The sequence below is a fragment of the Piliocolobus tephrosceles genome, chromosome 19 (genome assembly GCF_002776525.5).
Source record: "Piliocolobus tephrosceles isolate RC106 chromosome 19, ASM277652v3, whole genome shotgun sequence".
Classification (NCBI taxonomy): Eukaryota; Metazoa; Chordata; class Mammalia; order Primates; family Cercopithecidae; genus Piliocolobus; species Piliocolobus tephrosceles.
Genome location: NC_045452.1, coordinates 42794017 through 42821611, shown reverse-complemented (window position 1 = coordinate 42821611; position 27595 = coordinate 42794017). Strand labels below are relative to the sequence as shown.

At 41.7% G+C, this 27595-nt stretch overlaps 1 protein-coding gene across 2 annotated transcripts in view; it reads left to right on the top strand.

Annotated features, from left to right (window-relative positions):
- MORC3 (MORC family CW-type zinc finger 3) overlaps nucleotides 1–27595 on the top strand; it is a 56878-nt gene that overhangs the window by 4609 nt on the left and 24674 nt on the right. Inside the window, exons 2-9 of one of the 2 annotated variants that reach the window (XM_023191229.2) lie at nucleotides 8527–8599; nucleotides 11809–11941; nucleotides 12671–12885; nucleotides 13713–13860; nucleotides 15970–16117; nucleotides 19056–19184; nucleotides 19394–19513; nucleotides 24072–24169. In XM_023191229.2, coding sequence (XP_023046997.1) covers nucleotides 8527–8599; nucleotides 11809–11941; nucleotides 12671–12885; nucleotides 13713–13860; nucleotides 15970–16117; nucleotides 19056–19184; nucleotides 19394–19513; nucleotides 24072–24169 — 1064 coding nt within the window. Of the gene's footprint in view, nucleotides 1–8526; nucleotides 8600–9209; nucleotides 9337–11808; nucleotides 11942–12670; nucleotides 12886–13712; nucleotides 13861–15969; nucleotides 16118–19055; nucleotides 19185–19393; nucleotides 19514–24071; nucleotides 24170–27595 lie in introns of those variants that run through there. The other variant, XM_023191237.1, reaches the window with a different exon arrangement.

Here is a 27595-nt window from a genome sequence, read left to right as displayed (position 1 = left end):
ACCGCGCCCGGCTTTTTTTTTTTTAAGAGGAGTCTCCGAGTCTCCGTCTGTCCCCCAGGCTGGAGTGCAGTGATGCAATCTCGTCTCACTGCAAGCTCCGCCTCCTGGGTTCACGCCATTCTCCTGCCTCAGCCTCCCTAGTAGCTGGGACCACAGGCGCCCGGCACCACGCCCAGCTAATTTTTTGTATTTTTAGTAGAGACGGGGGGTTTCACCGTGTTAGCCAGGATGGTCTCAATCTCCTGATCTCGTGATCCGCCCGCCTCGGCCTCCCAAAGTGCTGGGATTATAGGCATGAGCCACTGTACCTGACCTAACTGTAGTATATTTGAAGTTTTCTTTTGCTCACTGCATTATCTCTATTTTCATGTTTCTTTTACTGTATATTGTTTTTGGTTTCTAATTTTAAACTCTCTCAAATGTCTGGAAACAGCCTTCTCCCTTTTTTTTTTTTTAAGATGGAGTTTCACTCTTGTTTCCCAGGCTGGAGTGCAGTGGTACGATCTCAGCTCACTGCAGCCTCCGCCTCCCATGTTCAAGCAGTTCTCCTGCCTCAGCCTCCCAAGTAGCTGGGATTACAGGCATGTGCCACCATGCCTGGCTAAGTTTTTGTATTTTTAATAGAGAAGGGGTTTTACTGTGTTGGCCCGGCTGGTCTTGAACTCCTGACCTCAAGTGATCCACCCACCTCGGCCTCCCAAAGTGCTGGGATTACAGGCGGGAACCACCACACCTGGCAGCCTTCTCACATTTTTAAGTGAGACACTAAAAACTGACTGCAAGATTTTCATACGAGAATAGAGCTAGTTTGGTGGGCTTCACTGTTGGGTGATCACATAGGAAGGAGTCATTTTGTTGGGGGTGCTTTATGTTGGTGTCTGTAGACCGTAAAAAGTGGGAACTGTTGGACAATAAGATAAGTATATTTTTCAAAACTGAAAATTTTAAAAAGTAATTTTAAAAACCGAGAACAACAAAAACAAGATGCTATCCAGAAAGGCCAGGCGCAGTTGTTAAGGAACCAAATAGAACTTTTAGAAATGAGCTTCCCAAGGAGGAATTCTACTGTGTGTAGTCTCCTGCCATGGCATAATCCTGGCTGCTAGCTCTTGGAAATTGGCATGAAAGGAAGAAAGTCATATCACATTGTTCAGTTTGCTAACTTGCTGTTTATTTTTTATTATTGTAATAAAACATGTAGCATACAATTTATCATGCTAACCGTTTTAAAGTTTCAGTTCAGTACTGCTAAGTACGTTCACCTTGTTGTGTAACGATCAGCCTCTCCAGAGCTCTTGATGTGAAACTGAAACCCTGTACGCATTAAATAGTCACTTCTCCAGCACCTGACAAACACCATTCTACTTTCTGTCTAGGAATTTGACTACAGTAGTCCCCACTTATCTACAGTTTTGCTTTCTTCAGTTTCAGTTTCCCAAAGTCAACCATGGTCCGAAAGTATTAAATGGAAAATTGTAGAAACAGTTCATAAATTCTTAACTGTGCTCCCATCTGAGTAGTGACTGGCATGTGAATCATCCCTTTGTCCATTATATCCGCACTGTGGATTTGTGCTGCCAACCTATTAGTCACTTAGTAGCTGTGAGTTACCAGATTCACTGTCGTTGTATCATTCTATTTTATTATGAAATTGTTGTTAATTTGGCTGGGCACAGTGACGCACACCTCAGCACTTAGGGAGGCCAAGGCGGGGGGATCACTTGAGGTCAGGAGTTCGAGACCAGCCTGGCCAATGTGGTAAAACCCTGTCTCTACTGAAAATACAAAAATTACCTGGGCGTGGTGGCGGGTGCCTGTAATCCCAGCTACTCAGGAGGCTGAGGCGGGAGAATCGCTTGAACCCGGGAGGTGGAAGTTGTAGGGAGGTGAGATTGTGCCATTGCACTCTAGTCTGGATGACGAGAGTGAAACAACTTCTCAAAAAAATAAAATAGAATAAATTATTGTTAATTTGGCCAGGCTCGGTGGCTCATGCCTGTAATCCCAGCTTTGGGAGACTGAGGCAGGCACATCACTTGAGATCAGGAGTTTGAGATCACCCTGGACAAATGGTGAAACCCCAACTTTACCAAAAATCCGAAAAAATTAGCTGGGCATGGTGGCACACACCTGTGGTCCCAGCTACTCAGGAGACTGAGGCAGGAAAATCGCTTGAACCTGAAGACGAAGGTTGCAGTGAGCCACGCCACTGGTCTCCAGCCTGGACAACAGAGCAAGACTCCATCTCTATATAAATAAATAATACAATGTTAAATTCTTACTGTGCCTTATTTATAATTTGAACTCTATCATAAGTACGTACAGGAAAAAAATCATAGCGTATATATGGTTTGGTACCATCTGCAGTTTTAGGAATCCACTGAGGGTCTTCGAATGCATTCTCTGAGTCTGAGGATAAAGGCAGACTGCTGTACTCATATCAGTGGAATTATACGGTATTTGACTTGTGACTGCCTTACTTCATTAATGTCTTCACGGTTCATCCATGTTGTAGTGTGCATTAGGATTTCCTTCTTTGCTTAAGGTTAATTTATTATTGTATGTCAGAAGACAACAGTATAAATTTAAATTTTTTTTTTTTTTTTTTTTTTTTTGAGATGAGTCTCACTCTGTCGCCCAGGCTGGAGTGCAGTGATACAATCTCAGCTCACTCCTACCTCTGCTTCCCGGGTTTAAGTGATTCTTGTGCCTCAGCCTCCCAAGTAGCTGGGATTACAGGTGTGTGCCACTGTGCCTAGCTAATTTTTGTATTTTTAGTAGAGGTGGGGTTTCACCATGTTGGTCAGGCTGGTCTTGAACACCTGATGTCAAGTGATCCACCCGCCTCGGCCTCCCAAAGTCCTGGGATTATAGGTGTGAGCCACCACTACACCCAGCTGTCCTCCTGTGTTTTCAATTTCACATTTATATACAGTTGATATGATCAAAAAGTATATTTGTTTTTTGTCCTGGTTCTTGGCACTGGAGCTCCTGAAATCTTTGGTATTTCCTGATAACCATGAGAAGAACATCTTTTGTTATTTACAATAATAAGCCCCCGCCCTTTTTTTTTTTCTAAGCACACCGGAGTTTATGCTAATTAGCTGACTTTTTTTTTTTTTTTTTGGAGATGGAGTCCCCTTTGCTGGAGTGCAGTGATGTGATCTCAGTTCACTGCAGCCTCCACCTACTGGGTTCAAGTGATTCTTCTGCCTCACCCTCCCCAGTAGCTGGGACAAAGGGACAAAGGTGCGCACCATCGCACCTGGCTATTTTTTGTATTTTTAGTAGAGATGAGGTTTCGCCATGTTGGCCAGCCTGGTCTCGAACTCCTGACTTTAGGTGATCTACTCACCTCGGTCTCCCAAAGTGATGGGATTACAGGCATGAGCCACCGCGCCTGGCCAATTTTTTGTATTTTTAATAGAGACAGGGTTTCACCATGTTGACAAGGCTGGTCTCGTACTTGCCTCAGCCTCCCAAAGTGCTGGGATTACAGGCATGAGCCACTGGGCCCAGACTGTAATATCCTTTATATTGTAACTTTTAGCTTCCCTGGGCCGCATTGGAAGAAGAATTGTCTTGGGCCACACACATAAAATACACTAACAATAGCCCATGAGGTTTAAAAAAAAAAAATTGTAATGATAGCTGATGAGCTACAAAAGAAAAAAAAAATCATGAAAGAAACTTCATAATGTTTTAAGAAAGTTTACAGGCTGGGCACGGTGGCTCATGCCTGTAATCCTAGCACTTTGGGAGGTCGAGGTGGGCGGATCGCCTGAGGTTGGGAGTTTGAGGCCAGCCCGGCCAGCATGGTGAAATCCGTCTCTACCAAAAATACAAAAAAAAAGCCGGGCGTGGTGGCAGGTGTCTGTAATCCCAGCTACTTGGGAAGCTGTGGCAGGAGAATCGCTTGAACCCGGGAAGCAGAGGTTTGCAGTGAGCCGAGATCGTGCCATTGCACTCCAGCCTGGGCAACGGAGCGCGAGACCCCATCAAAAAAAAAAAAAAAAAAAAAGAAAGTTTACAAGTTTGTGTTGGGCTGCATTCAAAGCTGTCCTGGCCCACGTGCACCACGCGGGCTGAGGGCTGGACAGGCTTGCTTTACAATGAATCAGTGTTTTTTTGAGTTTTGTGAGCATTATAGCACATTGTCAAACATAAAGAGGGAATCATATGAACACCCAATTTATGGTTGGTCTGTCAGAATTACAGGAAGCTCTAAGGGTTTATGGTAGTTGACTAATAATTTTCTTCTTGTTTGGTAGTATAAACCAAAAATAAAATTCTAAGGCTCTTCCAGCCATCTGAGTGGACTTCCTTCTCAGCCAGAGCACTCTAAACATTTAATCTGAAAGACTAGTTCAGGCCATGACAGAAAGTTGGGGTCAGACCTGCTTCATTACTCTCTGGTGTAACATCGCATAATAAGGAAAGAAATCAAAGTAATTCTAAATAAATTTCCTTGTCATATCTTGAAGTTGCCCTACAAAGTTTGTCTCTTGTCTTGTCTCTTTTTTCTTGTGAAAAAAAATGTAAATTGTGTAGAGAATCCCCTTTTCCCTTTTTTTCTTTTTTTGTTGTTGTTTTTGAGATGTAGTTTCGCTCTTGTTGCCCAGGCTGGAGTGCAGTGACCCGATCTCAGCTCACTGTAACCTCCGCCTTCTGGATTCAAGCAATTCTCCTGCCTCAGTCTCCCAAGTAGGTGAGATTACAGGCATGAGCCACCAGGCCCGGCTAATTTTGTATTTTTAGTAAAGGTGGGGTTTCATCGTGTTGGTTAGGCTGGTCTTGAACTGCTGACCTTAGGTGATCCACCAGCCTCGGCCTCCCAAAGTACTGGGATTACAGGTGTGAGCCACCAGACCCGTCCTGAGCCACTGCACCTGGCCATTCCTTTTTTTTTTCTTTCCAGATCCAGGAGATAGTCAACTAAGAGTCAGGCACCCTTTTCAGTCTCATAAGAAAACATTTTACAGCCTCTTCTGTCTTAAGCCTGCTAGCTAAGAGCTTCCTCTGCATAGTGAAACTTTGGTCTCCACAATTCTTTGTCTTAACCCATACATTTCCTGTCTGTTGATCCCAGGTCCTTAGACAAACTCAACCAATCATCAACCAGAAAATGTTTAAATTTACCTAGAGCCTGGAAGTCTCCACTATGACTTGTCTCGCCTTTCTGAACCAAACCAATATACATCTTAAACGAGTTTCATTGATATCTCATACCACCCTAAAATATGTAAAACCAGGCTGTACCCCGACCACCTTGGGCACATGTTGTCAGGACCACCTGAGGGCTGTGTCATGGGCCATGGTCACTCATATTTGGCTCAGAATAAATGTCTTCAAATATTTTACAAAGTTTGACTCTTTTTTGTCGACAGTAGCCAGAGATTTTACACCCCAGGGCCATGTGCCATGGTTAAGATGTAGATTGGGGGCGGAGTGTATCATTCTTTTTTCAATGGTAGAATGATATTTGTACAGGGGAGAAGGTGGGACAGAAAGGTTTTCCTGATGCCTCAGTTTTGAGAAAAGACTTCTTGTGCAAGATGAAGAGCTGGAAATTTAGTTTCATTAAGAACTGTTTGTGATGTGTGCTTTAGAAAGTCTGAGTTACAGCTGGGCACGGTGACTCAAGCCTGTAATCCCAGCACTTTGGGAGGCTGAGGCGGGCGGATCACGAGGTCAGGAGATCAAGACCATCCTGGCTAACACAGTGAAACCCTGTCTCTACTACAAAAAAAAAATACAAAAAATTAGCCCGGTGTGGTGGCAGGCGCCTGTAGTCACAGCTACTTGGGAGGCTGAGGCAGGAGAATGGCGTAAACCTGGGAGGTGGAGCTTGCAGTGAGCCGAGATCCGGCCACTGCACTCCAGCCTGGGCGACAGAGCGAGACTCCATCTCCAAAAAAAAAAAAAAGAAAGTCTGAGTTACCTATACTCTATATTTCATGGATGTATGCTGTATTATATGATGTCTGCCAGAGAAAGTCTGAATTGCATATGTACTAGTTTGAGCAGTCTTCTTCAGGATACTGTTTCTCACTTGTGTGCTTCAACTTAATGGTAAATGAAGGTTTGGGAATTGTCCAGCAGCAAGTGTGGACAGAGGAAAAGTAGACTTTTCTGACACCTTGTGGCAGCACCTGAGAACTACAGATGTGGTTGGCTTGATCTACAGTCTAATCATATTTTTAGGGCTCTTCACACTGCAAAGTGCTTTCCACCTTTTTCCCCCTAAGTAGGAGAGAATCTGTTCAGAATGAACAAAAAAATTGCATGAAAATTCTCCGGATACTGAAATTTTTAAGGCTCTGCCTGTTAAAACTACTTGTGTGTTTTTGGCCGGGTACAGTGGCTCACGCCTGTAATCCCAGCACTTTGGGAGGCTGAGGCGGGCGGATCACGTGATCAGGAGATCAAGATCATCCTGGCTAACACCGTGAAACCCCGTCTCTACTGAAAATACAAGAATTAGCCGGGCGTGGTGGCGGGCGCCTGTAGTCCTCAGCTCAGGAGGCTGAGGCAGGAGAATTGTGTAAGTAAACCCAGGAGATGGAGCTTGCAGTGAGCCTAGATCACAACGCTGCACTCCAGCCTGGGCGACAGTGAGACTCTATCTCAAAAAAAAAAAAACCAAAAACAACTACATGTGTGTTTTTATACACTTGTACATACCACTATTCAGGAATTTAGAGAATTCCCAATAGCATGAGGTTGACTGGCATATTCTTCCATAATGAATTATGAGTAAGATCAGACATAAAAGCTTTGGGAATTAAGACGCAATGCAAATTTGTTGCATTGTGTTCAAACGAAAAACCTTAGACAAGTTAAAGTTTTATTGAGCTAAGAATGATTCAGTATTGGGCATAGTGGCCCACTCCTGCAATCCCAGTACTTTGGGAGGCTGATGTGGGAGGATCACTTGAGGCCAGGAATTGGAGACCAGCCCGGGCAACATAGTGAGACTCCTGTCTCTATAAAATAGTGTAAAGTTAGCCAGGCATAGAGGTGCATGCCTGTCGTCCCAGCTACTCGGGAGGCTGAAGGAGGAGAATCACTTGAATTCAGAAGTTCAAGGCTGCAGTGAGCTATGATTGCACTACTGCACTGCAGCCTGGGCAGCAGAGAATGACTCTGTCTCTAAAAAAATAAGAGGCTGGGTGCGGTGGCTTACACCTGTAATCCCAGCACTTTGGGAGACCGAAGTGGGTGAATCACTTGAGGCCAGGAGTCGAGACCAGCCTGGTCAACATGGCGAAACCCCGTCTCTACTAAAAATACAGAGAATTAGCCATGTGTGATTGTGCGCATCTGTAATCCCAGCTACTCGGGAATCTGAGGCAGGAGAATCACTTGAACCCAGGAGGTGGATGTTGCAGTCAGCCTAGATTGTGCCACTGCACTACAGCCTGAGTGACAGAGCACAATTCTGTCTCAGAAAAAAATAGGACAGGCTTCAGAACCAGAACAGGTTCTAAGCACTCTGACCTGCAACGTGATCAGGCAATATTTATGAACAAAACAAAAGTAAAGTACAGAAATAGTTTAATTGGTTGCAACTTGGCATTTTGCCTTATTTAAGTCATCTGGTGACCTGTGATTGTCTGAAGATGGGCTTCTGTAATGGACTGAGACTCAGCTGTTTGTTACTGGAGTACAAATTCTCCTGTTAGGCATTCAGTTAGTTTTCATACTGTTAAGTTGTAATTCCTTATGTACTGACTGGAATATGTAGGCATTCTCGGGCCAAGTTTAGTCTAACAATTGGAACTCTTTTTTTTTATGAGACGGAGTCTCGCTCTGTCACCCAGGCTGGAGTGCAGTGGCGCGATCTCAGCCTCTTGGGTTCACGCCATTCTCCTGCCTCAGCCTCCTGAGTAACTGGGATTATAGGCGCCTGCCACCAAGCCCGGCTAATTTCTTTTTGTATTTTTAGTAGAGACGGGTTTCACCGTGTTAGCCGGGATGATCTCGATTTCCTGACCTCGTGATCCGCCCACCTCAGCCTCCCAAAGTGCTGGGATTACAGGTGTGAGCACCGCGCCCGGCCAACAATTGGAACTCTTATTTGAATTCTTTGAAGAGTTTGTAGTTGTATACTACTCCACTGCTACAAGTTCAGCTATAATGAACTTGGAGTAAATAATCAAGTCACAGTGCCAGAAAAGCTTATTGATCAAGCCAAGTTAAGTTTATTAGGCCTGATACACATAGGAGGAAAATGCCTCCTTGACAAAGTCTTAGTTCTGTCTCAAAATAGAGAAATTAGGAAATGGTGTTTATAGGATTTTAGGTTTGAACGAAGTCTTGGTGAGTAAGCTATTTAGTTGGTTCCCAATGTTATCTCCTAAGAATCGAATATTCTAGATTGTATCTTCCAGATGTATCCTGGAACAAGCAGTTTAGTCACTTTTGTTTGGTCTCAATATTGTTTAACATGGGGATGAAAATACTGTTTTTTATTTTCAAAAGTAAGACCTGAATTAATTTACATGAACCTTTTGTTTGTTTCAGCTTTGCCCGAAGTTTTTACATACAAATTCTACTAGTCACACCTGGCCATTCAGTGCTGTTGCTGAATTAATAGGTATGTAGTTTGACATTTCGTATACCATTTGTTGCTTACAATTGTAGTTTTTTTTTTTTTTTTTTTTTTTTGAGACGGAGTCTCGCTGTGTCGTCCAGGCTGGAGTGCAGTGCCGTGATCTCGGCTCACTGCAAGCTCCACCTTCTGGTTTCACTCCATTATCCTGCCTCAGCCTCCTGAGTAGCTGGGACTACAGGCGCCTGCCACCATGCCTGGCTCATTTTTTTGTATTTTTTTTAGTAGAGACGGGGTTTCACCATGTTAACCAGGATGGTCTCGATTTCCTGACCGTGATCCACCCGCATCAGCCTCCCAAAGTGCTGGGATTATAGGCATGAACCACCGCTCGTGGCCTACAATTGTAATTTTAAAAACCTTTTATTGAAAACTTAGGTACAAGTGTCCTTTTAAAAAAAAAAAAAAAGTGTGTTGGCCAGGCACTTGAGGCTAGGAGTTCAAGACCAGTCTGGGCAACATAGTGAGATCCAGTCATTACAAAAATATTTAAAAATCAGCTGGATATGATGGTGCATGCCTGTCGTCCCAGCTACTCAGGAGGCTGAGGTGGGAGGATCACGTGAGCCCGGGAAGTTGAGGCTGCAATGAGCCGTGACTGTGCTATTACATTCCAACCTGAGCAGGCGACAGAGCAAGAAAAAAAACAAAAGCAAATACCTTGAATGATAATGTTAATGATTAAAATTACACAGCATAACAGCTATTCACATGGATGTCAGGTTAGTCACTGTTCAGCTTTCTCTTTAATACTACCCAAGTATTTCATAGTTTTTAGGATTTGCTAAGTTCCTCAAGTGTTTATATTGAAAATATTTTAATTTATGTTATAAAAGTAAACAGTGAGAATTATAAGGAGTTTGTTTATTTTGAGGCGAGGTCTCACTATGTTGTCCAGGCTGGTCTAAAACTCCTGGGCTCAGGCGATCCTCCCACCTCAGCCTCAGGAGTATCTGGGATTACAAGTGTGCACCACAGTGCCTGGTAGAATTATGTTTATTTTTATTAGTAGCACAAAAGTATGTGTAACATAGAGCTTGGATTCATTTTTCTGGTATCAGGAGGATTAGTATTGTGTTAGATTTGTGATAAATTCTTGCTTCTTTCAATAAATGGGAAGTTTAAGGTTTAGGATTGTATTTTAACAGCATTTCAATGAACATGAGAAAGCGGCAAGGTTGCAATCAGATTTGCATTTATGGGTCATGATTTTTTTCTTGGGAAAAATTCATGCATAGGCTGGGCTCACAGTTGTTCACACCTGTAATCCCAACACTTTGGGAGGCTGAGGCAGGAGGATCACATGAGCCCAGGAGTTGGGGACCACCCTGAGAAACATAGTAGGACCCCATCTCTACAAAAAATACAAAAATTCGCCAGGGTGGTGGTGCATGCGTGTAGTCCTACTTCCTCGGGAATCTGAGGTAGGAAGATCACTTGCGCCAAGGAAGTCAAGGCTGCAGCGGAGTAAGTCTTGCTCCAGCCTGGGCTACATAAGACCCTGTCTCCAACAAAAAGGAAAAGAAAAAGAAAGTCATGCACACAAACATATGCCTAGTTGAAAAATTTAGGCATATGTTTAAGAAACAGATAATAAAGGGAAATTGTATTCTCAGAAATTCTTGATTGTATTTTAGAATCTTTATCAAGGAAGAGTTCTATCTTAGATGGAAGAAAAAAATAAAAGGAAGGAACTTTTTTTTTTTTTTTGAGACAGAATCTTGCTGTGTCATCCAGGCTGGAGTGCAGTGGCTCAGTCTCGGCTCACTGGAACCTCCTCTACCTCCTGAGTTCAAGCACTTGTCCCTCAGCCTCCCGAGTAGCTGGGACTACAGATGCCCACCATCACTCCTGGCTAATTTTTGTATTTTTAGTAGAGACAGGGTTTCACCCTGTTGGCCAGACTGGTCTCAAACTCCTGACCTCAGGTGATCCACCCACCTCCTCCTCCCAAAGTGCTGGGATTACAGGCATGAGCCACTGTGCCCAGCCCTAGTTTTCATTTTTTATTTCTTTGTACACCTATTCTGAGAGAAATGAGTATGTTAAACAAGGATGTTAAATGGAGAAGTATAAAGAAATAACGTAAAAGCCGCCAGAAACTTGATTTAACTTGGTGAAACTCAGAAGTGCCACAATTTAAAGAAATAGTAGAAAGTGAATCTGCCATGCTTGTATGCAGCTTAGCAGAAAATGTTACTGCCTTCTCATTTATTCATCGATTATTGTGTACCTTCCATTGACAGTCAGATCTCTTTGCCCTATGATAGCCAGGTTAGTCCCCCCCCCTTTTTTTTTTCTTTTTCCTTTTTTGAGACGGAATTTCACTCTTGTCGCCCAGGCTGGAGTGCAGTGGCGCTATCTCAGCTCACTGCAACCTCGCCTCCTGGGTTCAAAAAATTCTCCTGCCTCAGCGTCCCGAGTAGCTGGGATTACAGACGCCAGCTACCATGTCTGGCTAATTTTTTTTTTTTTTTTTTAATACAGATGGGATTTCACCCTGTCGACCAGGCTGGTCTCAAACTCCTGACCTCAGGTGATCCGCCCACCTCAGCCTCCTAGAGTGCTGGGGTTACAGGCGTGAGCCACCATGGTCATCCTTTTTTTGTTTGTTTGTTTGTTTGTTTTTATTTGAGACAGAGTCTTGCTGTGTTGCCCAGGCTAGAGTGCAGTGGCACGATCTCTGCTCACTGCAACCTCTGCCTCCCAGGCTTGAGCAATTCTCCTGTCTCAGCCTCTGTATTAGCTGGGACTACAGGCACACGCCACCATGCCTGGCGGATTTTTGTATTTTTAGTAGAGATGGGGTTTCACCATGTTGGCCAGGCTGGTCTCGAACTACCTTCAGGTGATCTACCCGCCTCAGCCTCCGAAAGTGCTCGGATTATAGGCGTAAGCCACCGCACACAGCCTTAGTCCGTCTTTTAATCATCTCTGCAGTGTAGTGGTTTTTCTTCCTTTGTACTTTTTTGGTGTACTGGGTACAAGTCTGTGCTGTCTCTTTAACATGGAAGGTATTAATTCTGTAATAGTCAATTAATATATACTAGGATGCAGTTTATTTTCATGTTCTTCTTAGGAGTTGCTAAAAATTGCAGCTTTTAAAAGTTGTCTTAAACTTATAGGATTGTTCTGAACTAATTGCTCTTTTTTAAAGTGGAAAATCAGAATTTCTTCAAACTTGTGTTTCCCAGATAATGCTTACGATCCTGATGTGAACGCTAAACAAATATGGATTGACAAAACAGTAATAAATGACCATATATGCTTGACATTCACTGACAATGGGAATGGTATGACTTCTGATAAATTACATAAAATGCTAAGGTAGGTAAAAATGTGCCACGCTTCTTAAAATTGTTGCTTTTGCCTAAAGGGTTTCCCATGCCATACTGACTATTCTTGGTTTTTGTTTTTTGAAATGAAATACTGTATGTACAGTGTGAGCTGTTCTCTGAGAATCTTCCCATGATTTTCTACTCCTGGTAGATGATTAGTCAGTCCTCACCATTCTCATCACCTACTCCACCCTACCTCCAACTCCCTAAGAGTCCACCATTCCTTTAGAGTTGTAATATATTTATATCAATTACTGATAACTTTAGTGTAAATTAGGTTTAACCAGTATTTATAATAAAACTTACCACATTGTTGGGAGTAACTTTTAGAGGAAGAGATTCATGGGGTGAAATCTCACAGTCCCAGGAGCATGGGTTATACTCAGCTATTTAGTCAGGGTGTGCCAGCAATGAGTTTCCATGTTAGTACTTGTGATCCTTTCTCTCCCCTGTTACGTAGATTTGGTTTCCTTCATTTCAGAGCTGGGAAAACATGTCAAGATACATTAAAAGTAATCTGCCCAATACATAAAAAATCAACAACAACAAAAAAGTAATCTGCCCAAGATTATACAGCTAGGAAGGGTGAGGCCAGCATTTGAACCCAGGCTTTTTACTTGGTATTACAATTAATGAATTTAAAAAAAAATTATAGGTACTTATTTATTTATTTTTGATTATAGGTATTTATTTTTTAAAATCTTTCTTTTCTTCTTAGCTTTGGCTTCAGTGACAAAGTCACCATGAATGGTCATGTGCCAGTTGGATTATATGGGAATGGCTTCAAGTCAGGTTCTATGCGTCTGGGTAAAGACGCAATTGTTTTTACCAAAAATGGAGAAAGCATGAGCGTGGGCCTTTTGTCTCAGACCTACTTGGAAGTCATAAAAGCGGAGCATGTTGTTGTTCCAATAGTGGCATTCAACAAGCACCATATCCTTTTGGTTGTGCAAAAGCTGTGGAGAAACTGAAGAAATAATTCGGAAACATTCCATATTTTTGCCTTCTTCCAAATTATTTCCTTTGAATAGCACCTATTCCATTTCTTACCTCTGTCCTCTGCATTTACCATACACCTGAGGCTAAGGGTTTGTTCTTTTCTCTTCTCTGTTGGACTCCTACTATGGAAATACTCAATATTTTATGTTAAACTTCCTATACCTCTTCTGTTTAGTTCAAGGTTATTGTAGACTAGTAAGACTTTATGGTCTGGCTTGAAAATTTGGCTAGTGACTACGAAAGGCAGGATAACTTTAGGAAAATGCCTTTTGTATGAACACATTGAAATATTGGAAAGTATTAAGTTAGTTAGGAATAATAACCTGCTCATTTTTTATTCTTCTTGATGTTTGTTTGAAATCAAACCACCATGGTAAAACTTAGAAAATAGGCTGAGCTTGGTGGCTGATGCCTGAAATTCCATCACTTTGGGAGGCCAACACAGAAGGATTGCTTGAGTCCAGAATTTAGAGACCAGCTCAAGCAACATAGGGAGACACTGTCTCTACCAAAAATTTAAAAATTACTCGGTCATGGTGGGTGCCTGTGGTCCCAGCTAGGCTGCAGTTAGCCCTGATCATGTTACTGCACTCTAGCCTGAGCAATAGTGAGACCCTATCTCAAAAAAAAAAAATAAAAGTAAAAAACCTTGGAAAATTATGTATAAATAGTTTTTCTGTTATTTAAGTTTACAGAGTTGGTTTTCATATTGTAATTACGAAAAATATGTTGGCAATCTGAGTCTTTAACTTACGATATACGACAGATGATTAATTTAGCAGAATCAAAAGCCAGCCTTGCTGCAATTCTGGAACATTCTCTGTTTTCTACGGAACAGAAGTTACTGGCAGAACTTGATGCTATTATGGGCAAGAAGGGGACAAGGATCATCATTTGGAATCTTAGAAGGTAAATATGGACATAGATGTTGACCATTTGGGAGTACGGTGCTTGTGCAGGGTGGTGTCCCTACATTCATCTCTCGTTACACACAGTAGAAATACACGGAAAGGTACTCATTTTTTGGTGTAGTTACTGATTTGTCTTTGCCCAGGATAATTTTCATATTGTTAAAAAAAATTTTCTTTTCTTTCTTTTGTTTTTTTTTTTTTGAGATGAAGTCTCGCCCTTGTCCCCCAGGCTGGAGTGCGATGGTGCGATCTCCGCTCACTGCAACGTCTGCCTCCCAGGTTTAAGCGATTTTCCTGCCTCAGCCCCCCAAGCAGCTGGGATTACAGGCGCCTGCCACCACATCTGGCTAATTTTTGTATTTTTAGTTGAGACGGGGTTTCTCCATGTTGGCCAGGCTGATCTAGAACTCCTGACCTCAGGTGATCCACCTGCCTCGGCCTCCCAAAATGCTGGGATCACAGGCATAAGCCACTGCACCCAACCAAAAAAAATAAAATTTTCTATCCCTGCCATTCAGTCTCCGTTAGCACTCCATTCTCTCTCATTTATTCCACCCCGTCTTCTCAAAAAAAGAAAAGAGAAAAAAAGCAATGAGAAGACAAATTTAGGAGGATAAATCTTTCTTCATTGTGTCCATTACTTAAAGCTAAAAGTGATGTAGCACCTGATGAGAAAAGTAATATAGGTGAGATTTTTGCGTTACTAAAATTTATAATCCTTTATCTTTGTGAGGATAAAATCCTTCACAAATAAATTTTAAAATTTAAGACTAATGTGTAATATTGAAAGATCTAAGATATACTGAATCACAGGAATAAAGCACAGGTAGTGATAAGACTAAAGAACTGAAATAACTTGTGCTGTTCTGATACCTGAATTCATTTTTCATGTTTTCACTTCCCTACCCCTCCTTCTCCTGGAGGATTTTTTCAGTTATACTTTCTGAGATAATTGTAGATTCATGTGTAGTTGTAGGAAGTAATACAGAGATCTCATGTACTCTTTATCCAGTTTCCCCTGGTGGTAACATCTAACAAAACTGTAGTACAGTAGTGCTATTGATATAGACAGGATTTTGACATTGATACAGTCAGGATGCAGGTCACTTTAGTCATCACAGGAATCCCTCATGTTGCTCTTTTGTAGCCATACCCACTTCCCTCATAACCCTACTCCCTGCTTAATCCCTGACAACCTCTAATCTGTTCTCTATTTCTATAATTTTGCCATTTTAAGAATATTACATAAACAACATGGAAACCTTTTGGGATTGACTTTTTTCACTTAGCATAACTTTCTGGTGTCTTCCAGGTTCTTGTGTGTATAGACACCTTTTTCTTTTCTTTCTTTTCTTTCTTTTTTTTGAGATGGAGTTTTGCTCTTCCCCCAGGGTGGAGTGAAGTAGCACCATCTCGGCTCACTGCAACCTCCACCCGCTGGGTTCAAGTGATTGTGCTGCCTCAGCCTCTCGAGTAGCTGGGATTATAGGCACCCGCCATCATGCCCAGCTGATTTTTGTATTTTTAGTAGAGACAGGGTTTTGCCATATTGGCCAGGCTGGTCTTGAACTTCTGACCTCAGGTGATCCACACGCCTCAGCCTCCCAAAGTGCTAGGATTACAGGTGTGAGCCACTGCACCCAGCCAGTTTGCACCTTTTTCTTGTTGAGTAGTATTTCATTGTATGTGTGGAACCCAGTGTGTTTACCTATTCAGGACATCTGGGTTTATAGTTTTGGGATATTACAAATAAAGCTGTAAAAATGTGTGTACATGGTTTTGTGGGAATATAGTCTTCATTTTTCTGAAATAGATATCCGGCATGTAATTGCTGTATCATATAGTACTTCAGTTTTATTTTCTAAGAAACGCCAGACTGTTTTACTGAATGTTTTCCTACTAGCAATGTACGAGTGATACAGTTTCTCCACATATTCCAGGATCCGTTTTCTTTCTTTTTCTCTTGCCTTTGCACCCCCAATCCCCCACTGACATGCACCATGTGTAGGTTTATTTATTTGCGTACCTTTTTAATGGCTTACAGTGTTTGCTTTCTTATCTTACTGTGAAGTTAATTTTTGGTTCTTTCTAAAAATTATTTTTGCAGCTACAAAAATGCAACGGAGTTCGATTTTGAAAAGGATAAATATGATATCAGAATTCCTGAGGATTTAGATGAGATAACAGGGAAGAAGGGGTATAAGAAGCAGGAAAGGATGGACCAGATTGCCCCTGAGAGTGACTATTCCTTGAGGGTATGTATTCAACTCTCTTTGTAGAAGTGAGAAAATCATTGAATCATGGTAGTATTAGGAGAGCTCATGTTACCTACCTGTGATATAAAGGCTGCCAGTGCTCTCTGAATAAAAGTGTCTCAGACATGAACCAGCTTTAATTTTTCATTAGCACACTGGTTGATATATTTGCTTAGAAACCCTTTTTAAATTGTAAAGTCGTCAGGCCTAACAATGCTTGTAGTTTTTACTATATGCTAACATTATTATCATATTAGAATCAGCATATTTTTATTATATTAATCAGTGTATGGTGGCCAGACTAATTAATTCAACAGACAACAAATTCAAAGTCTTATTAAATTTAACATATTTGCCCGTGCGCAGTGGTTCACACCTGTAATCCCACCACTTTGGGAGGCCAAGATGGGTGGATCACAAGGTCAGGAGTTCAAGACCAGCCTGGTCAAGATTCTGAAACCCCGTCTCTACTAAAAATACAAAAATTAAGTGGGCGCGGTGGCAGACACTTGTAATCCCAGCTACGCAGGAGACTGAGGCAGGAGAATCACTTGAACCTGGAGGTGGGGCAAAAGGGGGCGGAGGTTGCAGTGAGCCGAGATTACGCCACTGCACTTAAGCCTGGGTGACAGAGTGAGACTCCATCACACACACACAAAAATTTAACATATTATAGAATACATACCTTAATTGTCCTCCTAAAGCAATAAATTATAGACTATAGATAGATAAGGTACATTAATATAATATTGTGATAAATGCCTCTAGGATTTTCCCTTTAGAAATGAGGTTTTTGTTTTTTGTTTTTCTTTTTGGAGATTAGGTCTTTGGGTGTTACTCTCTCAGCCAGGCTGGAGGGCAGCAGTGTGGTCTTGGCTTATTGTAGCCTCTGCCTCCTGGCCCCAAGCAGTCCTTCCACCTCAGCCTCCCGAGTAGCTGGGACTACAAGCATGTGCCACCACACCTGGCTATTTTTTTGTATTTTTGGTAGAGACAATGTTTTACCATGTTGTCCAGGCTGGTCTCAAACTCCTGGTCTCAAGCGATCCACCTGCTTCAGCCTCCCAAAGTGCTGGGATTACAGGTACGAGCTACCGCGCCTGGTCAAAATGAGTGTCCGTTTAAGATTGAAGAAATTGGCTTGGCACAGTGGGTCACACCTGTAATCCCAGCACTTTGGGAGGCAGAAACGGGTGGATCACCTGAGGTCAGGAGTTGGAGACCAGCCTGGCCAACATGATGAAACCCTGTCTCTACTAAAAATAGAAAAATTAGCTGGGCATGGTGGCAGGAGCCTGTAATCCCAGCTGCTCGGGAGGTTGAGGCAGGAGAATGCCTTGAACCTAGGAGGCAGAGGTTGTGGTGAGCCAAGATATTGCATTCCAGCCTGGGCAGCAAGAGCGGAAACTCTGTCTCAAAAAAAAAAAAAAAAAAAGATTGCAGAAATTAATATCTTGATACAACAATGTCGATAAATTAATATCAAGGTTTTTTGTTTGTTTGAGACAAAGTTTTGTTCTTGTTGCCCGGGCTGGAGTGCAATGGCATTATCTTGCCTTACCACAACCTCTGCCTCCCGGCTTCAAGCGATTCTCCTGCCTCAGCCTCCCTAGTAGCTGGTATTACAAGCATGCGCCACCATGCCCAGCTGATTTTGTATTTTTAGTTGAGACGAGGTTTCACCATGTTGTCCAGGCTGGTCTCGAACTCCCGACCTCAGGTGATCTGCCTGCCTCGGCCTCACTAAGTGTTGGGATTACAGACATGAACCACTGCACCCTAAAGTTTTTTAGTAGTTTTGATAAGACATGTGATACTAACTTTGTGCTTGATTTCTTTCTTTCTTTTTTTTTTTTTTTGAGGCAGAGTCTCACTCTGTTGCCCAGGCTGGAGTGCAATGGCATTATCTTGGCTCACCATGGCCTCCGGCTCCTGGGTTCAAGCGATTCTTCTGGCACAGCTCCCTGTGTAGCCAGGAGTACAAGCATGCGCCACCCTGCCTGGCCGATTTTTGTATTTTTAGTAGAGATGGGGTTTCACTATGTTAGCCAGGCTTGTCTTGAACTCCTGATCTCGTTATCCGCCTGCCTCGGCCTCCCAAAGTTCTGGGATTATAGGCCTGAGCCACCTAGCCTGGCCACTTTTTGCTTTATTTCTTGTGTTAATATAATTCTCTAATCCCAAGTTGTGGATGTATTTGACATTTACAGATTTTCCATGTAATTTTTACTAAGGTCTTAGCAATTACAGTGTTAGTAATAGTAAATAGCAGATATTTACTATTCCTTGATGTATCCTAATGTGTTCCTAGTGTTGAAAAAGTCTTACTCAAGTACAAAACAAGTTCAGAGGCAGCCAGAGAAGATGGTATGGTTTTAGTACACTACAAAATACAGTGTTTTTAAAATGACACAAAGCACCACTTCTTTTGAAATCAAGAGTCAGGAAAAGTAAGAGAAATGTTTAAGTTTTAGTTCCATGTTGAATTTTTTTTTTTTTTTTTTGAGGTGTGGGTCTCCCTCTGTCGCCCACACTGGAGTGCAGTGGTGTGATCTAGGCTCACTGCAGCCTCCACCTCCGTACTTGACAGAAAAATCAGAAAATGTACTTTTTTGTACATATATACATTTTTTAAAATTAAAATGTCATACCATATGTGCTGTTTTGTAATCTTTTTCAGTCAGTAACATTAACTATATCAGTGTCTATGTAGATCAGTTGATTGTATTCTGCAAGTCATTTTTACTGGCTGCGATATATTGAGCTTATTTTTAATGAAAAACAACCAAATCAGAATAACATACAGTCTTATAGCCTATTTTATTGAAGAGTCAATTGGTCTTTTATCAAGTTAATAGGAGAGCTTCTGTGTAAATCCGTGTCTAAGTAATGGTGAGCAAATCTGTAGATACTAACTTCTTGTTATGTTATTTTCCAGGCTTATTGCAGTATATTATATCTAAAGCCAAGAATGCAGATCATCCTACGTGGACAGAAAGTGAAGACACAGCTGGTTTCGAAGAGTCTTGCCTACATCGAACGTGATGTTTATCGACCCAAATTTTTAGTATCCTTTTTCTTTTTATGATTCCTTATAGAGATATGTTAGTCAGGTGTATTCTCTTTTGCCCCTTTCGCCTTATATGCTGATAGGGATTCTAGTCTGCTCTAGCTTTGCCCTCCTTTTGTGCTTTTGGACTTACTAAATAATGAAATAGAAAGGATGATTTGAACTGAGTGAGGTGTTGTGTTCAAAATTTACCTTAATATCCTAAGTCTAAAACAGTGAGAATTACCTTTGGATTCAACTGCAGAAATAAAGATCATTATGGGATAATGATGTATCACAGAAATAGACTCATCAAAGCTTATGAAAAAGTTGGATGTCAGTTAAGGGTAAGCTTTTTTTTTTTTTATTTGAAAAGAAAATGTTTATTTTCCACAAAAGTTAGGATAATATACACTCTTGGGTCAAATGTTAAATAATTTTATTGTACCTTTTTGCCTATGGCTTTTTAACGTAAATTTGTAAAAAAATAACATTAGTATGGTATTTGAACTTTCTTTCTTTCTTTCTTTTTTTTTTTTTTGAGACAGGGTCTCACTCTTGCCACTCTTGCCCAGGCTTCAGTGCGGTGGCACAATCTTGGCTCAACTCACTGCCACGTTCACTTTCTGGGTTAAAGCGATTCTGCTGCCTCAGCCTCCCAAGTAGCTGGGACTACAGGCGCATGCCACCATGCCTGTTTTTTGTTTTGTTTTGTTCTGTTTTTTCTTTTAGACAGAGTCTCACTCTGTCGCCCAGGCTGGAGTGCAGTGGTGAGATCTCGACTCACTGCAGCCTCTGTCTTCCAGGTTCAAGGAATTATCCTGCCTCAGCCTTCCAAGAAGCTGGGACTACAGGCAGGTGCTGCCACACCTGGCTAATTTTTGTATTTTTAGTAGAGACAGGGTTTCACTATGTCAGCCAACATGGTCTTGATCTCCTGACCTGGTGATCAGCCCATCTTAGCCTACCAGAGTTCTGGGATTACAAGTGTGAGCCACTGCCCTCAGCCAATTGTTTTATATTTTTAGTAGAGACGAGATTTCACCATGTTGGCCAGGCTTGTCCCAAACTCCTGACTTGAGGTGATCCACCCACCTTGGCCTCCTAAAGTGCTGAGATTACAGGTGTGAGCCCCCACGCCTGGCTTTATTTTTATTTTTTGAGAGACACTGTGCCTGGCTGGACTGCAGTGGCACAATTTTGGCTCACTGCAACCTCCGACTCCCAAGTTCAAGTGATCCTTGCACCTTAGCCTCCTGAGTAGCTGTGACTACAGGTTCATACCAGCACCTTAATTTCTTTTGTTTATTTATTTATTTGTTTTTTGAGATGGAATCTTACTCTTTCACCCAGGTTGGAGTGCAGTGGTGTGATGTCAGCTCACTGCAACCTCTGCCTCCCTGGTTCAAGCTATTCTTGGGCCTCAGCCTCCCAAGTAGCTGGGACTACCAGCGTGTGCCACCACTCCTGGCCAAATTTTGTATTTTTAGTAGAGACAGAGTTTTATCATTTTGACCAGGCTGGCCTCAAACTCCTGACCTCAAGTGATCCACTCACCTCGGCCTTTCAGTGTGCTGAGATTACAGGCCTGAGCCCATGTGCCTGGCCTATTATGTTAATTTCGTATTTGATACTGAACAGCCCTGAGGTGGGGACAGAATATTTCTTTTATCCCTATTTTATGCATAAGAAAGTTGAGGACCAGACACAGTGACTCTTTCCTGTAATCCTAGCACTTCGTGTGGCTGAGGTAGGAGGATTGCTTGAGGTCAGTACTTCAAGACCAGTTTGGGCAACATACCAAGTCTCTATCTCAGCTGAGTATAGTGCCTCACACCTGTAATCCTAGCACATTTGAGAAATCAAGGCCAGGGGATTGCTTGAGCCCAGGAGTTCAAGACCAGCCTGGGCAATGGGGCAAAACCCTGTCTGTACAAAAAAATACAAAAATTAGCTGGGCCTGGTGGGTCCCAGCTACTCAGGAGGCTGAGGTGGGAGGATTGCTTGAGCCCAAGAAGTTGAGGCTGTAGGGAGTCAAAATTGTGCCTCTGCTTTTCAGTCTAGGCAACAGGGTGAGACCCTATCACAAACAAACACACACAAAAAAACACTGTCTCTACAAAACAACAAAAACAAATTAGCCATGTGTGGTTGTATGTCCTTGTAGTCCCAGTTATTTGGGAGGCCGAGGTGGGAGAGTGCTTGAGCCCTGGAGTTTGAGGCTGCACTGAGCTATGATTTTGCCCATGTACTCCAGCCTGGGCAACAGAGTGAGACCCTGTCTCTTAAATTAAAAAAAAAAGAAAAAAGAAAATAAATTGGGGCCAATAATAAATAGATGAAGCAGCTTGTCTAAGACGTAACAGCATGGATCTCAGACAGAAACACATCATTTTACTGCGTTTGGATATGGATCCAGTGCATATTTTTAAGATTTTGGTGATAATTCTTTATCTTACTTTATTCTGAGTTTTTTGTAGAATGATGTGAGCTCTACAGGGTATAACCATGTGGATTCTCCTTGAATATCACTTAACAGGGGTTCTGACTCTGCTTCACCTACTTTATATGGCATGAGCCCAAATATAGCATATTTGCAGAAGTAAATGAACTTTATATCTACCACAGAATGTAAATTTTTTTGTTTTATCACTTATGAATCTGACTTAACCAAGATACATAGCCCATTTTCCCAACCGAGTTAAATTTGCACTGTGTGTATTTCCTAGTTAAGCTTGACTTTGTAAAAATAGGCTGTTACAGCTAAATTACAAAGTTTGTCTTTACCAGATGATGGACTGGGCCTAGTATTTGCATTCTGTGGATTCAGTAAGCATTAAATAAGTATCAGATACCCATCGTGATTTGCTGTGCTGGGTGCTCAGCATAAAAAGTTGATAAAATACAGAGAATGCCCTCAAAGCTCAGTTTTGTGAGGGGACTGTGGAACATCCTTGGAAGCATCAGAAAAGGCTTCTTAGAGAAAGTGTTGATTGAGATGAGTCTCAGTTGACTTCACTGTGCTGCAAAGTCTGGAAGGGCTTTCCAGGGAGAGACAGCATGTGCAAAGGCAGAGAAAGAGGCATCTGAGAGTATGACATCATAAAGGGAGTAATTTGCTGTGGTTGGACCATATTTTAAGGGGAGAACAGAGGAATGAGAGAGACAGGAAAAGGCTGGAAGGAAGATGGATAAGAACCACAGATAGAAGGATCTTGTTATTACTGTAGTTTACGAATAGTCTGAAATGGTGAACCTGATGGTTTTTAATAGAACAGAATTAGGATTAGTTGTATGGTTTGGCTTATAGTTGTGTTTATAAAAATGTTCATTTCGTGAGTTACACATTATTTTACTTTTTTCTTCATAGGCTAAGAAGTATAGCTACACTCATGAAAAAAATGTACTGGTTAGTCACATGTAGATAATCAGAAGATGACTCATATACTTTGAGTTCAACATTTTAGCTAGCAGATTTTAAAAAATAACTAATTTAACCAACCTAGGTTTTTATTTCATCATTAGCAACTGGATACCTAACTTTGAACTTTTATCTCACAAACTTATGGAATATTGCCTTTCAGAGTCTTAGCTAGTCACTACAAGATCAAGATGAATTATTTGTGGTTTCTGTTCTCTAAGAAATTGTACCCTAGTGAAAGTAGTTCTCTTTTCTTTTTTTGCTTTTTGAGAGATGGAGTTTTGCTCTTGTTGCCCAGGCTGGTGTGCAGCGGCACGATCTCGGCTCACTGCAACCTCTACCTCCTGGGTTGAAGCAATTCTCCTGCCTCAGCCTCCTGAGTAGCTGGGATTACAGGTGCGCACCACCACGCCTGGCTAATTTTTTGTATTTTTAGTAGAGATGGGATTTCACCATGTTGGCCAGGTTGTTCTCGAACTCCTGACCTCAGGTGATCCACCCACCTCGGCCTCCCAAAGTGCTGGGATTACAGGCGTGAACCATCACGCCCGGTAGGTAGTCCTTTTTCTCTTGTGTAAAATTGGGGATGATAATACTTGTCTAAATGGATACTTGTCAACAATCAAAGGGTTTTTGTGGAAGGCTCTAGTGTATTTAGAAATTAACTCCCAGAGCTGGGCGCGGTGGCTCAAGCCTGTAATCCCAGCACTTTGGGAGGCTGAGACGGGCGGATCACAAGGTCAGGAGATCGAGATCATCCTGGCTAACTCGATGAAACCCCGTCTCTACTAAAAAATACAAAAAACCACCGGGCGTGGTGGTGCATGCCTGTAGTCCCAGCTGCTCCGGAGGCTGAGGCAGGAGAATGGCGTGAACCCGGGAGGCGGAGCTTGCAGTGAGCTGAGGTCTGGCCACTGCACTCCAGCCTGGGCCACAAAGCGAGACTCCGTCTCAAAAAAAAAAAAAAAAAAAAAGAGAGAAATTAACTCCCAGGAAAATAAATCAGCTACTAGTGTTTTTTTCAGTCTAAATTTGATGAGAATTGGCTGGGCACGGTGGCTCATTCCTGTAATGCCAGCACTTTGGGAGGCCGAGGCTGGTGGATTGCTTGAGGTCAGGAGTTTGAGACTAGCCATGGTGAAACCCTGTCTCTACAAAACATAGAAAAATTACCTGGGTTTGGTGGTGCGTGCCTGTGCTTCCAGCTACTCGGGAGGCTAAGGCAACCGTGAGTCACCCGAGCTTGGGAGGCCGCTTGGCTTTTTTAGTGACCCAAGATCATGCCACTGCACTCCAGCCTGGGTGGCCCAAATGAGACTCTGTCTCAAAAAATAAAAATAGAAATAAAAATAAAAATACATAAATGTGATGAGAATCATGCAAGATAAAATATAGGAAAATACTCAAACTATAATTCTTTAAGGGTAATTACTTTGAACATCATGTCTTATGCTTAAAATGCTGATTTCATTTTATTTTTTCAGGCAAACAACATGGGTGTTGGAGTGGTTGGAATTATAGAGTGTAATTTCCTTAAGCCAACTCATAATAAACAAGATTTCGACTATACTAATGAGTACAGGTATGTTACCTATTTAAATTATTGACTGAGGTTCCTAGGAAATGGATTACCAAGAAAGCAGGAACTACTCTATTTTCTGCGAATCTCAGAAATACCTTATAGTAAAGAAAGGTTTGAATATGCATATACTACTTGTGATGGTGTAGGTTACCATTCCTAGAATGGAAGATGGTTATATTAGTTTTCTATGTAAGTCCCTTACCTACCCATTTTCTTAAAGTTTGATTATGTGATTATAATTTTGTAATTAAAATTAAAAATCCACAAGGTGGCAAAACATTTAGCTTAAGAGAAGTTATGCAAGTGTTTTGAAAATAAACTTTAAAAAGAAGTCAATAATTTAAATAGGTAAATAGAGGGCCTGGCCAATGCTGGCCTATTGACATGGTCTCTGGTTGACATAGGGTGTGTGGATAGGCTGGAGCTGGTCTGTAGAGGGTGCCTTATGTTGTTGGAGCTAGCAGAAGACTGCTGGTGGGCAGAGCATGGCCTGGTGGGCACAGCTGAAGCTCCTCTGGGAGGTCACTGGGCCCTAGCAAAATAGTAACATAGTACCAGAACTTGGGCTAGATTTGGAGCCTAGAGATAATAAATTGGTAACTGACTCAATAAAAAAAGTCAGCCGGGTGTGTGGTGGCTCATGCCTGTAATCCTAGCACTAGGGGGGTCCAAAGGTGGGCAAATTGCTTGAGCTCAGAAGTTTGAGACCAGCATGAGCAACATGGCAAAACCCTGTCTCTACCAAAAAATTAGCTAGGTGTGGTGGCATGTGCCTATGGTCCCAGCTACTCAGGAGGCTGAGGTGGGAGGATCGTTTGAGCCTGGGGAGGTGAAGTGTGCAGTGAGCCGAGATGGCGCCACTGTACTCCAACCCGGATGACAGAGTGAGATCCCATCTTAGGAAAAGAAAGGCCAGGTACAGTGACTCACATCTGTCATCCCAGCACTTTAGTGGGCCAGTGCAGGAGGATCGCTTGAGCTGAGGAGTTTGAGACCAGCCTGGGCAACATAGTGAGAGCTTATCTCTACAGAAAATAAAAAAATGAGGTGAGAGGATCACTTGAGCTCGGGAGATTGAGGCTGCAGTGAGCTGTGATTGTGTCACTGCATTCCCGCCTGGGTAACAGAAGACACCCTGCCTAAAAAAAAAAAATCCGTAAAGTTGTTCTTTGGTAGGACTAATAAAGTCTATAAGCATTTGGCAAGACTGATTAAGGAAAAAGAGTAGAAGATACAAATCATCAATATTAGAAATGAAAAAGAAGAAATTACTACAGAGCCTCCAGACATGAAACACTAAGCAGATAGCACAAATACATTTTCTCCATTTTAGATGGTGTGGACACATTCCTTTGAAATTGAATCAGTTTTTAGAAAACGTCCCACATATTAAATTCAAACATTTAAGGAAGAAGTGGCATCAGTCTTTTTATTTAAAAAAAAAAACAAAAAACTATTTAAAACAATACATAATAGTTCATTTGTATGGAATACATGTGATATTTTGGTACAAGCTTACAACATGTAATGATCAAGTTAGAGTTACTGGGATATCCATCACTTCAAGCAGTTGCCATGTTTTGTGTTAGGAACATTCCAATTTTACTCTTCTAGTTACTTTGAAATATATATATAAGATGTTATTGTTAACTACAGTTGTCCTCTTTTTTTTTTTTTTTTTTTTTTTGAGACTGAGTCTCACTCTGTCACCAGGCTGGAGTGCAGTGGCCTCTCAGCTCATTGCAACCTCCGCCTCTTGGATTCAAGCGATTCTCCTTCCTCAGCCTCCCGAGTAGCTGAGACTACAGGCACGCACCACCATGCCCAGCTAATTTCCTGTATTTTTAGTAGAGACTGGGTTTACCATGTTGATCAGAATGGTCTCAATTTCTTGACCTCATGATCCTCCTGCCTTGGCCTCCCAAAATGCTGGGATTACAGGTGTGAGCCACCACACCTGGCCCATTTGTCCTATTGTGCTACCAAATACTGGATCTTATTCCTTCTAATTAACTGTATTTTTATACTCATTAGCCAACCCTTCTTTATTTCCCTCTCCTCACTACCTGTCCCAGCGTCTGGTAACCCTCATTCTACTCTCTCTGTCCTGAGGTCGGTATTTTTTAGCTCTTATATATGAATGAGAACATGAGATATTTGGCTTTCTATACCTGACTGACTTCACTTAACGGAATGTCCTTCAGGTATATCCATTTACATCCATGTCATTACAAAGGAAGCATTTTTGTGGTTGAATAATAGTCCATTGTGTATATGTACCATAGTTTCTTTATTCATATTCGTTAATGGATGCTGACAAGGATGTGGAGAAAGGGAACCCTCGTACGCTGTTAGAGGGAAAGTAAATTAGTATAGTTGCTTTGGAGAATAGGATGGAGGTTCCTCAAGAAAACTAATAATAGAATTACCATATGATTGAGCAATCACATGGCTGGATAAATATCCAAAAGAAAGGAAATCAGTATATTTGAAGAGATACCTGCACTCATGTTTATTGCAGCAGTGTTCACAATAATCAAAGGTTTTATGAAGCCACATAACCTTGATAATAAGCTCAAGAGTACAGGAAAGGAAATTTACGTCAATCTCTTATCATAGAATTAAAAGTCTTAATTAAAATATTGGTAAATACCGTCCAGTACACGCTAAAAGAATAATACCATTAAAACCAGGTGGGCTGTGTTCTAAGACAACATGGGTGGTTTTAATGTAAGAAATGAGTATAGTCATCATACTGATGTTAAATAAGAGAAAGCTCTTATGGTCATCTACGTAGAGAAGAAGCACTTGCGATTATTTTTAAAAGGAACACTTACAAAAACTGCTAATCAAAGGGCATAACAACAGTATTTACACACACACAGCAAGCAACATTACTAATGGGGAACAATTGATAGCTTTCCCTGGAAGGGTGGGAAAGAGTTAAGGATATCAGCTATTCACTAATGCTCTTGAGGAAATAACTAATGTAATAAGGCCAGAAAAAAAGAGGGGGTGTTGAAAAGGAAGACATAAAGCTCTGTTACAGGTCGAGTATCCTTATCTGAAATCTTTGGGACCGGAAGTGTTTTGGTTTGGATTTTTTTGTATTTTGGAATGTTTGCATTACAACTACTGGTTGAACATCACAGATCTGAAAATATGAAATCCAAGGTGGTTTGATGAGTATTTCCTTTGAGTATCAGGTTGGTACTCAAAAAGTTTCAGATTTGGAGCTATTTGGATTTTTGGATTTGGGATGTTCAACTTGTACCCATAGTTGACAACATTAAGTACCATTGACCCTTGAACAGCACGGTGGTTAGGGAGACTGACTCCTCCTCAGTCAAAGATCTACACATAACTCCCTAGAACCGTAAGAACCTGCTGTTGAATGGAAGCCTTACTGATAGCAAAAATAGTTGA